Source organism: Balaenoptera ricei, chromosome 10 (genome assembly GCF_028023285.1).
Source record: "Balaenoptera ricei isolate mBalRic1 chromosome 10, mBalRic1.hap2, whole genome shotgun sequence".
Classification (NCBI taxonomy): Eukaryota; Metazoa; Chordata; class Mammalia; order Artiodactyla; family Balaenopteridae; genus Balaenoptera; species Balaenoptera ricei.
The window spans coordinates 2872968-2886387 of NC_082648.1; the positions used below are offsets into that span (position 1 = coordinate 2872968).

The following is a 13420-nucleotide window of genomic DNA, read 5'->3' on the forward strand; positions in this document are numbered from 1 at the left end:
CATTTTAACAGGTGTGAGGTAGCATCTCACTGTGGTTTTGATTTGCATTTCCCTGATGATCAGTGATGTTGAGCATCTTCTCATGTGTCTATTGGTCAGTTTGTCTTTTTTGGGAAAATGTCTATTCAGGTCTTCTGCCCTTTTTTTTTTTTTTCTTTTGGTCCATCAGGTCTTAGTTGCGGCACCCGGGATCTTTGCTGAGGCACGCGGGATCATTTTATCATTGTGGCGCGTGGGCTCTTCATCGCGGCGTGCGGGCTTCTCTCTAGTTGTGGCACGCGGGTTCCAGAGCACGTGGGCTCTGTGGTTTGCGGCACGCAGCCTCTCTAGTTGAAGCGCACGAGCTCAGTAGTTGTGTCAGGTGGGCTTAGTTGCCCCACAGCATGTGGGATCTTAGTTCCCCGACCAGGGGTCAAACCCGCATCCCCTGCATTGGAAGGTGAATTCTTTACCACTGGACCACCAGGGAAGCCCCTTCTGCCCGTTTTTTAATCAGATTGTTTATTTTTTGCTATTGGGTTGTATGAGTTCTTTACATATTTTGAACATTAACCTCTTATCAGTATATGATTTGCAAATATTTTCTCCCATTCGGAATGTTGCCTTTTCATTTTGTTGATGGTTTCCATGCTGTGCAGAAGCTTTTTAGTTTGATAGCCTCCCACTTGTTTCTTTTTGCTTTTGTGGCCAGTGTGTTCCTTATCACGCTTGGCACTGTGCTGGACACACAAGGCTGCCGTCTCTTCCCTTCAGTCCACCACCTCACCGTTTATACAGCATCTTCTCACACATCTTTTAATCTTTGTACATGGGTTAGATCTAGTTATTCCCGTTTGCAGATAAGGAACAGAGAAGTGATCTGGTTTTCCCAAGGTCACACAGCTGGTTAGGGGTGGATCCAGCACTGAGCCAAGTTCCTCTCATCCTAGGAGTGCGCCCCACGGAGCAGCCAGGAAGCCACGGATGCTCTGGGGCGGAATCCACCGAGGCCCCTTCTCCAACTGCAGGGGGTAGCTCGGTTCCCGAAGAGCCCGCAAGTTGTAGGTTTGGGAACAGCAGCATTTGATCCCTGCCTCCCCACCGGTGTGGCTGTGGACACCCCAAACCTATGCACGCACAATCCTGCACACACATGTGTGCACACATGCACATGCACTCACTCTTCGCTGTGTAGACACACACACGCACATATACATATTTTCACATGCAACCCTGCAGGTGCAGATGCATGCGCGCACACACACACACGCAGAGGACTGAGACCAGGGATGTTTCATCCCTTACATGAACCCTCCTTGAACCCTGCTGACCACGTGGGCCATGGAGGGATACGATGTCCTGTGGGGACTTGCAAATCATCCATCCATGGCTACACGTGGGTGACACTCTGCCTGTCCTCTAGCCCAGTCCTCACGGCAAGACAGAGATGAGTGGGCAAAAGGCCAAGCTCAGCAGCATGAACAACTGTCACATGGATGTGTCATGTGGGGCCACCAGCCTCTGTGTCCCTGAACACTGAGCCAAGTTCCCAATCAGGCCTTGACTTGGGAGGCACTTCCCCAACGCAGGGGACTCCCCTAGGGTGGGGATAGCTACATCAGGGTGTACGAGGCTAAAGCTTGTGTGTGAATCTTGAAGACACCACTGTAGCTGTGTGACCTCGGTGGGTCACCTTAACCTTTCTGGGCCTCACTTATCACATCTGTGAAATGGGGATAATAATACCTTCCCATTAGGATTGTATGGAGAAAATGAGATTGGAAGACGTACATAAATGCCTAGCGCACAGCAGAAATTAGTACGTGGATGTTGAAAGAAAGACTGAATAAATGAGTAAAGATCAAATGGCTGCGGGTTGGGCTTCCCTGGTGGTGCAGTGGTTGAGAATCCGCCTGCCAATGCAGGGGACACGGGTTCGAGCCCTGGTCTGGGAAGATCCCACATGCCGCGGAGCAACTAGGCCTGTGAGCCACAACTACTGAGCCTGCGCGTCTGGAGCTTGTGCTCCACAACAAGAGAGGCCGCGACAGTGAGAGGCCCGCGCACCACGATGAAGAGTGGCCCCCGCTCGCCGCAACTAGAGAAAGCCCTCGCACAGAAACGAAGACCCAACACAGCCAAAATAAATAAATAAATAAATAGCGTTCCCTTTAAAAAAAAAAAAAAAATGGCTGCAGGTTGCACTGCGGGGCTCTCTCTGCAAGCTGCTCTCCGTTTTCTGCCCCTTGAGCCCCCTGACTTTCCTGCAGGGGTGGATCACATTGCTCCCTGCTCAAAACCGCCACCCAAACAACTTCCACCCCACAAACCCCTCTGGAGGACCCCTCCAACCCTATCTCTCTCTTTCTTTCTCTCTCTCTCCACCTTTCCCTTCTATTCTTTGAACATGTGTTTCTTCCAGCCCCAGGGCATTTGCACAGAATGTTTTTCCCTCAGGTCTTCCCGTGACTCTGTCCTTCACTTTATTTCTCTGCTCAAATGTCACCGCCTAAGTGAGGTCTTGACTATCAAACTCCCTCCTCCCAGTCACCCCCTTATTTTTCCTTATAGTCCTTATGAGTGTATATACACATGAGTTACTTTCCTGGTTTAACATCTGTCTTCTCCTCTCGCATGTGAGCTCCATGATGGCCGAGTCTTTGTCTGACTTGTTCGCTGTGAGCCCCCAGCACCTACAGCAGAGCCTGAAATGCAGTAGGTACTCAATGACTACTTGTTAAATGGAGGTACAGATAGGACTCCGGCCCTTGAGGAGCCTAAATAAAATTTCCATCCCTAAATAACAATAATACGCTCAGCTTCCCTCTCTCCACATTCCTTTCTCCCGTACAGCTCAGCTCATCACCTCAACATATTTTCATTTTTTCCCCAGCCCCCAGCTAGCCGATTCAGGCTGATCTATTCTGATGGTTCTTGAGTGGGGAGCTGCATCGGAATCCTGAGAGCTTCCTTTAGATTAGACTTGGCTGCCCTCCTTCCCCTAACCTCCTCCTGAACGACAGTCTCCAGGGCAGAGGCCATTTGGATGCATGTTCCTGCAATCGTTCCTGCAATCGTCTGCAGGAGGAGAGAGGCTGAGAGCAATGACGCCAGAATCACACCCCCAGGTTTGAATCTGGACGCTGCCTCTTGGTGGTTGCTTGAACGAGGTGGGGGGCGGCAGCGGTTCCTGACCCTCTTGTGCCTCACCCCCCAACTGTAGAAGTTATTGAGACAGAGTGTCATACAGAGTGAAGTAAGTCAGAAAGAGAAAAACAAATATCGTATATTAACGCATGTATGTGGAATCTGAAAAATTGGTATAGACGACCTTATTTACAAAGCAGAAATAGAGACACAGACATAGGGAACAAACACATGGATACCAAGGGGGAAAGGGGCAGGGTGGGATGAATTGGGAGATTGGGATTGACATATATCTATTGGTACTATGTATAAAACAGGTAACTCATGAGAACCTACTGTATAGCACAGGGAACTCTACTCAGTGCTCTGTGGTGACCTAAACAAGAACGAAATCCAAAAAAGAGGGGGTATATGTATACGTAGAACTGATTCACTCTGCTGTACAGTATAAACTAACACAATATTGTAAAGCAACTATACTCCAATAAAAATTTTTAAAAAAAAGAAGTTATTGAGACATATATTGAGATAAAGTTTGTAAGGCACTTAACACAATGCCCAGCCCACAGTGAGTGCAAGATAAAAAATTAGCTTTCGTTAAATTATTATTCCTTTCCTCCAGGCAGTGAGGCCGTGTTCCTTAGCCTCCCTGCAGTGTCCAGCGTAGGGCCTCTCCTGTGGACGGCCAGTCCCCGCAGTTGGCTGAGACAAACATGCCACCGTTGCTCCCACCTTCAAGAACAATCTTCTGTCTTGAACCTTCTTCCCCCTCCAGGAACCACCCCATTTCTTTACTCTTCTTTCTAGCAAAATTCACCGAAGAGTTTTCTATACTCACTTTCTGCAGTCCCTCCCATTCTGTCATCTTCTAAACTTCCTTTTAAATTTATTTATTTATTTTTTTTGGCTGTGTTGGGTCTTCGTTTCTGTGCGAGAGCTTTCTCTAGTTGCGGCGAGCAGGGGCCACTCTTCATTGCGGTGCGCGGGCCTTTCACTGTCGCGGCCTCTCTTGTTGCGGAGCACAGGCTCCAGACGCGCAAGCTCAGTAATTGTGGCTCACGGGCCCAGTTGCTCCGCGGCATGTGGGATCTTCCCAGACCAGGGCTCGAACCCGCGTCCCCTGCATTGGCAGGCAGACTCTCAACCACTGCGCCACCAGGGAAGCCCTAAACTTCCTTTTAGAGAAATTTCAAACATACATTCCTGCCAGTCTTCTACCCCCATCTTTTTTGCTGGAGTATTTTAAAGCGTACCCCAGAAATAATACCATTTCACCCAGAATGTATCTCTAAACAGGTAAGAACTTTGAAAAGATATCACAGTATCATTATTATAGCTAACTAAAGTAACAATACTTCCAATATCTGTGTTTGAATTTCCCTGATGGCCTTAAACATGTCTTGTTACAGTTGCTTCATCTGAATTAGGACCTAGTCAAGGTCCACACTTTACCCCGGGTTGATTTGTCTAAATCTCTTTTCCCTTCTCTCTTAAACCCACACCAAACAAGCTTCCGCCGTGCCCCTTGCTCTACCCAAGCTGTGCTTTTCAGGGTCACCAATGACCTCCGCGCTGCACAATGGACTCTCCTCCCTGCTCACCCCGTCTGGGAGGTGACTCTGCTCCCGCCGTCCTCCTGAGACCCCTCTTCGCTGGGACACCACATGCTTCTCAAGCTGTTCTGCCGCTTCCTCTTTGGCTCTGTGTCTCAGCTCCCATCCCCACCTCTTGCCACCGGCGCGCTCCAAGGCTCCATGCCGGCCCTCTGTGGTCTTCTTTTCTCACTCGGTGGTGGTGTCATCCAGCCTTGAAGCTTTAAAAGCCCTCCCCAATTTTTATCTCCAGTCCATCCAAAGGCCTGCCAATCCTGTCCAGTGCACGTCTCACAGGCATCCCCAACTTCGCGTGGCTAAAACTCGACCCCCTCCGATGTCCCCGTCTCATCCTTCCAGTAACTTCAGTCCAAACTCTTGGACTCATCCTCAACTCCCCTTCCTCTCATACCCACGTTAATCCCACAGGAAGTCCTGTGGTTTGATTGCTTATCACCACTTGCTGCCATGGCCTCTCGTCCAAGCTACTTCCGTCTTGTACCTGGACTTCGCAACCACTTCCTACCTTATCTCCCTGCTTCCGGCTGGCTTTCTTCTTCCTCAAGTCTATTCTCAACCCAAGCTCAACCCAGCAGCCGAGGTCCCTTTGAAGCATTCTCTGCTTAAAACCATCCACTGGCTCCCAGTTTTTCTTAATGTGGAAGCCAAACTCTTCACAATAGGTTCCAAGGCCCTATCAGTGTTTCTCAACAAGAAACGCTGGCATTTGGGGCAGGAAGATTCTTCCTCGTGGGGATGGTGCTGAGCACTAGAGGGTGTTTGCTGTAGCCTTTGCCCATTAAATGCCAGCAGAGCAATGCTTTCCCCCGCTTAACCCTGCCAACCACTGCAACAGCTAAAATGTCCCCACGCCTTTCCAAACACTGCCTGGTGGATTTGGAAATACCAGATGAGAACCTCTTACAAGATCTGCTGCAGCCCTGCACGCTCCCACCCTCCCTCCACCCACCAAAGTCTCTGACTCACCTCAGACCACTCTCCCTGCGCTCCCTCTGCCCCTGTCTTACCTGAACAACTAGACAGGCTCCCTCACTCACCTCTGGGCTGCGCCTGCCTCGGCCAGGAAAGCTCCTCCCCCAGATGGCACAGAACCCCTCTTCCAGGGCATTTCTCAGGTGCTGCCTTAGCTCTCCAGGAGGCCTGCCCAGGGCACCCTGTCTGAAATTGCAAATCCCTTTATTCCCAGGCCCCCTTGCTCTGTTTTATTTCTCCCCAGAGCACTTATCCCATCAGACGTACTCTATGTTTTCATTCTTAAACTTGTTTATTTTTTGTCTATAAGCTTCCTGAAGGGATGTGGGGTTTTTTGCTCACTGCTGTACCCTGGTACCTGGCACAGTAAGTGTCACACAGCAGATAATCGATAAATATTTGTTAAGTGAAAGAAAGAATACAGATGCCGTAAGCATATACTTATGGAGAGAAGAAAACAAGCACTTTTAAGCCACAGGAATGAAGAATTAATTTCATCGTTGGCAAGGACTGGAGTGTGCTCAGCCCGGGGTGGGAAGTAGGGGAAGAGGCGATGAGAAACTCCGTTTATTAGATCAGTTAAGGAAGACTTCGTGAAGGAGGTGGGGCTGTAGGACTCACTTTCAGCTCATTTTGAACCAGATTATAATATCCTGGGAGCGCCCCCAGCCCTGAGGACTGCAGACAACTCTTCCAAGCTGGAAGAGTGGTGAAGCGTTTTCAGGTAGGGAAGCCCGCTCCCTTAATCTTATTTCTACCGCAATTTACCAATGTCTGTAGGAGGCTCCAGCAGCAGGTCCGCAGCTAGAGGGCCAAGTTCAAATGGAGCCCCTGGATAATGTCTGCCTACCCATCCACCACCCACCCCACCCGCAGAAAAGCCCACCCCAAATGATTACACAGAGGCAGGCTACCCAGAGCTTGCCTTCTACACGTTCAGCAGGCGAGAAGAAAGGACCTAGATTCACAGCCACACAATGGAATACTTTACAGCTATTGAAAGGAATGAGACAGCTCTTTTTATACTGAATATGGAAGGATCACCAGGATAGATTATTATTAGGGGGAAAAAAAACACAAGGTGCAGAATAGCATATAGTATACTACCATTTGTGTAAAAAGAAACATACACATATCTAAACAAGTATATATATATATATATATTTGCTTGAATATACATACACTATCCCTGGAAGGATGCACAAGAAATTTCTAACAGTAGTTGCTGGGGACAGCGGATGGGGGTAGGGTTGGGGGTGAGTGGGTGGGAAACAAGGGCAGGGAGACACTTTTCACTGAAAACACTTGCATCTTCCAAATTTTGGACTATGTCGAAGTATTACCTGTTTGAAAAGAGTAAATTAACTTTTAAAAAGAACACAACCAGATTAACAAAATGAAAACCAACAGAGCCATGTGAAAAGTTCAGCTCTTTGGGTGTTAAAATGAAAGCCACTTGCAGAGAAGTACAGGTGGCCAGAAGTGGAAGGACAGCAGAGAGCCCAAGGACTTTCATTGACCTCGTTTGACAGGTCCCATCTGTGTGGCCCGGGGCCGAGAAAGCCAGTGGGTTCCTAGGTGCCATCCAGAGCCAGGCAGGGTCCAGAACCTGCAAGGTTGGGGGGAGGGGGGGAAGGGGGAGGGGGAGGGGGAAGGGGGAGGGAGGGACTCCCCTTGCCCCCGCTGGCCGGGCCACACCTCCTGGGCCACAGGGCTGTCTCCAGCTCCTGTGTTCTGGGAGCTAGAAGCCAGTGACCAGGTGGGCAGAGACACCACCAGACCCACGTGGAGCAGAAAGTGTAGGTGTCAGTGTGCTCACCGGAAAGAAAAGGAGAAAGAAAAGGAGGCGGCTGGAGGGAGCGGTTCAGAAGGCCAGGGAGGGGGACTGACCGTCTTCAAATATTTGAGAGGCTGTCAGGGAGGGAAGGAAGAGCCCTGTTCGGGGCCCTTGGGAAGCCTCTACCTTCAAAAATCACTTTCTGGCCCAGTTCCTGCCAGAGGGGTCCCCAAATAACTGTTGTCCTTCGAGTTCCCACTGCGCCAGGCGCCTGGGTTGCTCGGTGTTTCATTGGCATCACCTCTGAATTTTCACAGCGGTCCTGGGAGGTTATCACTAATCCTAGCCCCATTTTACAGACAAGGAAGCCAAGGCTGTCATTGCTGAGGATCACAGTTAGTACATGACCGAGTCAGGGTTCAAACCCCAGGCCACCTTCTGAACTACTATGGTTATCACAGGCTGGGCCAGAACTCGAAGACTTGTATTTGTACAAAATACAAATATAGACATGGAAGGCTAAGCCGGAGCTGGGATTCTCTGGCCAAGGTGACTCGGGTACAAGGAAGGCTAGGGTAGAACCGGCCCTCCCTGACACCACCCTGATCCCGAACCTCTGAGCCGCCCCCGCGGCTTCCCCCAGGAAGGCGATGGCCCTCCCCCCAGCCCGGGCAGTGGCCCACGGAGGCCGGGACAGCAGCGCACGTCCCGCCCGCAGCGCCCGCACCCTCGGGCAGCGGCCCGGCCTGTCGGGTCTGGGGCGGGGTCGCAGCCCGGAAGCTCCTCCCCCGGGAGGCGCGCGGCTGGGATGCTCCCAGACGACGTGGGCGGGCGGCTCGCCAGGCTAGGGGGGAGGGCCGCGGGGGTGGGGGGAGGGGAGCAGCGCACCCGCGAGACGCGCCCCTCCCCAGCCCCACGGGGCCCGGGCGCGCGGTGGGGGGATGGGGGGCAGCGGCCGCGCTTCCCGGGCGCGTGACTCAGCAGCCGCCACGCCGGGAGGGGCGCCGGGCGCGCGGCTTCCGGGCGCCGGGCTGGGGGCTGGCTCTGCCGCCCCCGCTGGGAGGCGCCGAGGGGCGCGTGGGCGGGTAGATTCCGCGCCGCCCGCCGGCCGCTCGCCAGGCCGCCCACGCAGCCGCGAGCCCGGCTCGGCGGGTCCGCCCCCGCGGAGCCCCTGGGATGCGCCGCCCGCGGAAGGGCTTCCCCAGGCTCCGGGCGAGTGGGGTGGGGGGAGGGGGAAGGAGGGGGCTGCATCCTTAGCGCTCCCCTCCAGCTGTTGACGCGCGAATGTCCAGAGGGGGCCCCGTGGAAATTCCTGGGCGTGTGGAGCCGGAAGCCCCGGCAGAATTCACCCCGCCCTCCCCGACCTGCGGGGCCTGGCCGCTCTACACCCGGCCCCAGGGTCTGTCTCCTTTGTTATCTCGAAATGGAGAGTGGATTCTGAGCTCCCTTCCTAAGGCTCTTACCATTTGGAAGTCACTTTGCCCATCTAAGGTAAGTGCTTTCTGCTGCAGCAGCCTCTGAACAGCCCTGCTTTGCCACAGACTCAGTGAAGTGAGGGCAGAGAGGGGCCCAAAGGTGGGCAAAGACTGATTGTCCCCGTTGGGCAGAGGGGACACCAAGGCCCAGCGAAGGGGGAGCGGTTTGCTGCAGGCTCCCACTTGGGGTCTGTGAGGGTGGGCACAGCAATCGAACTCGGGAGTCCTGGCTTCTGGGCTCAGTCTGGCTTCTGGGCTCCCTCTCCACCCCAATCCAGTGCTGTGCAGCGCCTTGCCTTCACCTGCCTCTGGAATTCTCTTTGGCCCTCGCCCATGGGCTCTTACGAGTTGAGTAGCTCCAGGAAGGTCCAAGATGCCCAGCCAGCCGGTTTGGAAGCACCGGGGCGTCTCCGTTTGTAAAGACCAGGCTGTGCACTGGAAACGCTGAAACTAGACATAGGCAAGAGATTCCCAACTGCTCTGCAGAGTTTTTGTTGCTGTTGCCGTTTTAAATAATCATTGTGTTGGATTGATGTGTTGAATGAAAATTGTGGTAGTTTGGAATCATTTATCACAGAAGAAATGGTGGAATTCCCTTGCCTCTCTGCTGGGATGGGGAGTGCATTCCTGATTGGAGGCAGGGGGACAGCTGGTTTGACCTGACTTGTCCAGCCCAGAGAGGTCATGGGCGCCCGTCCCTGGCCACAGCTAGGCCAAGTCAGGTGCAGGGAAGATGATGCTGCAGCTTGGCATGCATCTTGCTGCTGCTGGTACCTGAGCTTCCAAACACAGTGCGTCACTAGACCCCCAGATGTCTCGCCCCTACGCCGCCCACCGTCCGGGCAGCCTTTTTCCCAGGAGCTCACAGCCTCCAGAGGCCAGGTCTCCTTCACGCTCGAGGCAGAGTGAGGGGTAGAAAACGGGGCGTGGAGGCACTGTAGACTCATCCCATTTTACAGACGGGAGGAACTGGCTGGCCAGAAGAGAGAAACAAGCACGCAGAGAAAAGGAGAAGGAACCCAGAGTCCTGACAGGGTGACAAACCCCGGGGGTGGGGAGACAGGGAGAAGGCCTGTGCTGTGTGATGGGGTCCTCACCCCTTTCCCCCAGCCCAAGTCAGGAAAACGCTCACCCACGCTCAGACGCACACCCTCAGTCCCACAAACGCAGCCACGCCAGACTCACATCCACTCACCTCCCGGTAGGGTCCTAACGTCTCCCTGACCAGAGCTGACACCACTGCCTGGCAGAGAAAGAGGAGAGGCCTGGAGCCGGATGCTGCTTCCTGTTGCTTCTCCCGGGCCAGAGTGGGACCCCAGAATCCAGCTCTCCTTTGTCTCTTTCTACCCGGAGACATGGCCACGATTCCGGCTTCCTTTCCCTCCCATCCTCATAGGTCCATTTCCCATTTCTGGTTCAACCTGCTGACGGGCCGTGTGTGTGGGTGTCTGAGGTGAAACACTCCAAGGGCTTTCTCATGCTTCATTCTTTTGTTTGGCTGTGCCGCGGCATGCGGGATCTTCGTTCCCCAGCCAGGGATCGAACCTGCACCTCCTGCAGTGGAAGTGCGGAGTCTTAACCACTGGACCGCCAGGGAGGTCCCTCATGCTTCATTCTTAATGCAGCTTCCCAGGCTGAAGACTGGACTGGGCAGAGGCTGGGGGCAGAGCGGGAGGAGGGCTCTCCATGCTCACGGGTAGAATTGAGGTGGGATCTGTTAGCTGCGAGGGGCACCCAGGTCCCCCTCACTCCCCAGATGGCCTTAAGAGCTAAGCCTCTGATCCAGCATCTCCCAGGTGCTCAGCTGCAGAAACTGTGCTCGTGGGCCAGGGCACAACCCACCCCCTGGTGGGGCTCCCTCCAGCTGAGACCTTCTTCAGCCCTGACTCCATACCCCCTCCCTCCACTCACGGGTGGATGGACCTGCCTGTGTCCTACGCACTGAGAGTTTATTCCTTCCAGCATTACTCAACACACACCTACTAGGTGTTGAGCTGGCCTCCATCCCCCATACCATTCATCCCCACCATGACAAACCCCAATAGAGCTGTGTGAAATTTTGCCATCCAAAAAATTATTTTAAGAGCCTAGAAAGGATCAAAAGTGCTTACCAAGCACCAGGATGCTCCTTAAATTCCTGCGTTATGACTTTTACACATGAAGCTCCTTGGGGAAGTATTCCGTCTCCAGCCCAGATAATTACTTTTCCAAGACAAGCCGGTGTGGGAGTGAGTGCCCTGTGTCCCTGCCCTTTGCTTACCAGGCCCAGGCAAGAAAGTGCTAATTCTCTGCAAAATGCGGTGGAGGTGAAGACCATTTAGACTGTCCACCGCGTCCCCCGTGAGCCCTTCAACGCCTTACGAGCCTCCTGCCCTGGCCGTTAGACATTCTCCTCCCTTATCAAAGCCGCCCTTCAGAAACTGCTCAGATAAACTCTTTCATGCTGAAGTGCAACAGTCTAATAGAGCCAAATGTGTTGTTTTTCTCCTGTCCTAGGAGAATTTGCATTTTAACGAGGGGGATAACCTTGAAGTACCCAAAGGAATCTCTGCTTGTGGAATTGCTGGCATAGGCGAGATATTCTGGAAGGCAGAGAGACCTCCGTGGAATGCCCGAAGCCCCCATAACTCGCGGTAAGTCTGGCCATGCACACCCACGGAGCAGTCCTGACTGGTCCTCTCGGTCCCTCACTATATTGACGGGAGTACTGGATGAAGAGTTTAGAGAAGCTGAGTTCTAAACCTAGATCGGCCACTAACCAGTTTGGAAGCACTGGTCACTTCTGTCTCAGGCCATAGTTTTCTCGTTTGCCAAATGAGAAGTTCAGTCCAAATGACCTAACAGGACCTTTCCAGCTCTGACATTCACCTGACTCCCCAGAGGGGCTGGGGGACCCTGGTCCAGCTCCTAAGGCCCTCCGGCCCCTGCAGCTGTGGCCCGGAGGAAATGACCTGCCACCATACAGCGTGAGGGTGTGGGGCAGGGGGGCACTTCTCTGGACTTGGACAGGCCTGCAGGCCCCCTGTCCACAGAGCCCGGGCCCCAGCTGGCGAGGAAAGGGAGCGCTCAGCACAGCCCGGACATCGGCAGTGCAGAGTTACATAACTCTCCAGATGGGATATTCCAAACAGCAACAGCACGACAGCCTTTGCCCCACGCCATGCCTCAACACACACACACACACACACACACACACACACACACACACACACACACAGCCATGACCACCTTGCCACCTTTTCTTTTCCATTTGTTTTGTGTTTTCTAGAAGGTATTGCATCCAACAGGGTCCTTACGAGAAGAAACTCCTTTACCCTCTGGGCTTGACCAGAAAAAGCAGAGTCCCCCTCCGGCCACCCTCCCCCCCAGCCTCCACCAGAACCCCACGTCGGGTCAGGCCTCCCCGTTTCTCAGCCCCTCCCTGCTATTCTGTCTCGCTTTCTGACCTCAGAGTCCTGCAAAGTGCAGTTCTCCCTTCTCCCTTCCATTCCCGGGATGGAAGAATTTGGAGCAATGGATTCAGCTTTCATTCCAGCAAAGGGGAGGCAATCTCCTGGCTCAGACTCCAGTCCCCCACTCTCCACTTTTGTCCTTGTCACGTCTGCGTACTAGATGAGACTGTAGTTTCCCCATTTAGAAAATGGATGAGGTCATTCTCATCCCCATGGGGTGTTGGGTGGTAGCTCAGATCCCTTCAGTGTCCTTAAGAGAAGTGCAAACAATCTGAAAATGCAACCGAAGAAATTTAGGTTGGGCTTAAGGAAGCATTTCCCAGCTATACAGTTGTGAGACCTCATTGTAGATCACTAAGGGATGGTGATATGTCCTGCCTAGCTGCATATTAAGGCAAGCGCCCATTCACATATCTGGAATAGCTTGGGTGCACACTGTCCAGAGGTAGGGGAGTGGTTGAGGAAAGGTCACTGTAGAAAGGTGGCCTGGAAGAATTCCTGAAGGAATCCTGAACCTGGATTCTCCTCGATAGCTATGGTCTAACTCTGGATGAGCCTTGGGCCCTGGTTTCTTTATCCGTAGGAATGTTACAATATATTGAGCACTTACTTTGTGCCTGAAACAGTAAAAAAAAAAAAAAAACTATCTAATTTTAAAATTTAACAACAACCTTTTAAAGTAGATATTATTCTTCATATCATAAATGAAAAAACCAAGGCTCAAAGAAGGTACACCGTGAATGTAAGGTGTCCCAGGTGGTAGGTGGTAGAGCAGGACTCATACCCAGGTATGCCTACCTCCAAAGCCCGCGCGAAAACAAAAAACCCTTTGCAGCCTGTGTGGGAACCCGCGCTTTGTGCTTTTCCAGAAGCAGAGGAGGAAGGTGCTGCAGTGGCCCAAGCCTCGGAGGTCGTGCCAGATGGCCTTGCATTTGGGGATCTGCTAGGTGCAATGAAAGCATCCCCAGGCCCTCTTACTAAGAAACCCCTTACATGGGACTTCAA

At 52.8% G+C, this 13420-nt stretch overlaps 2 protein-coding genes across 4 annotated transcripts in view; one reads left to right on the plus strand and one right to left on the minus strand.

Annotated features, from left to right (window-relative positions):
- The window catches only part of IQSEC3 (IQ motif and Sec7 domain ArfGEF 3), a 99405-nt gene that overhangs the window by 80414 nt on the left and 5571 nt on the right, over positions 1-13420 (minus strand). The window lies entirely within an intron of this gene.
- Positions 8758-13420, plus strand: part of WASHC1 (WASH complex subunit 1) — a 52898-nt gene continuing 48235 nt past the window's right edge. For 2 of the 3 annotated variants that reach the window (XM_059935100.1, XM_059935101.1), the window contains exons 1-2: positions 8758-8979; positions 11460-11596. In XM_059935100.1, the coding sequence (XP_059791083.1) occupies positions 8773-8979; positions 11460-11596 (344 nt within the window). In that variant the 5' untranslated portion in view covers positions 8758-8772. Of the gene's footprint in view, positions 8980-11459; positions 11597-13420 lie in introns of those variants that run through there. The other variant, XM_059935102.1, reaches the window with a different exon arrangement.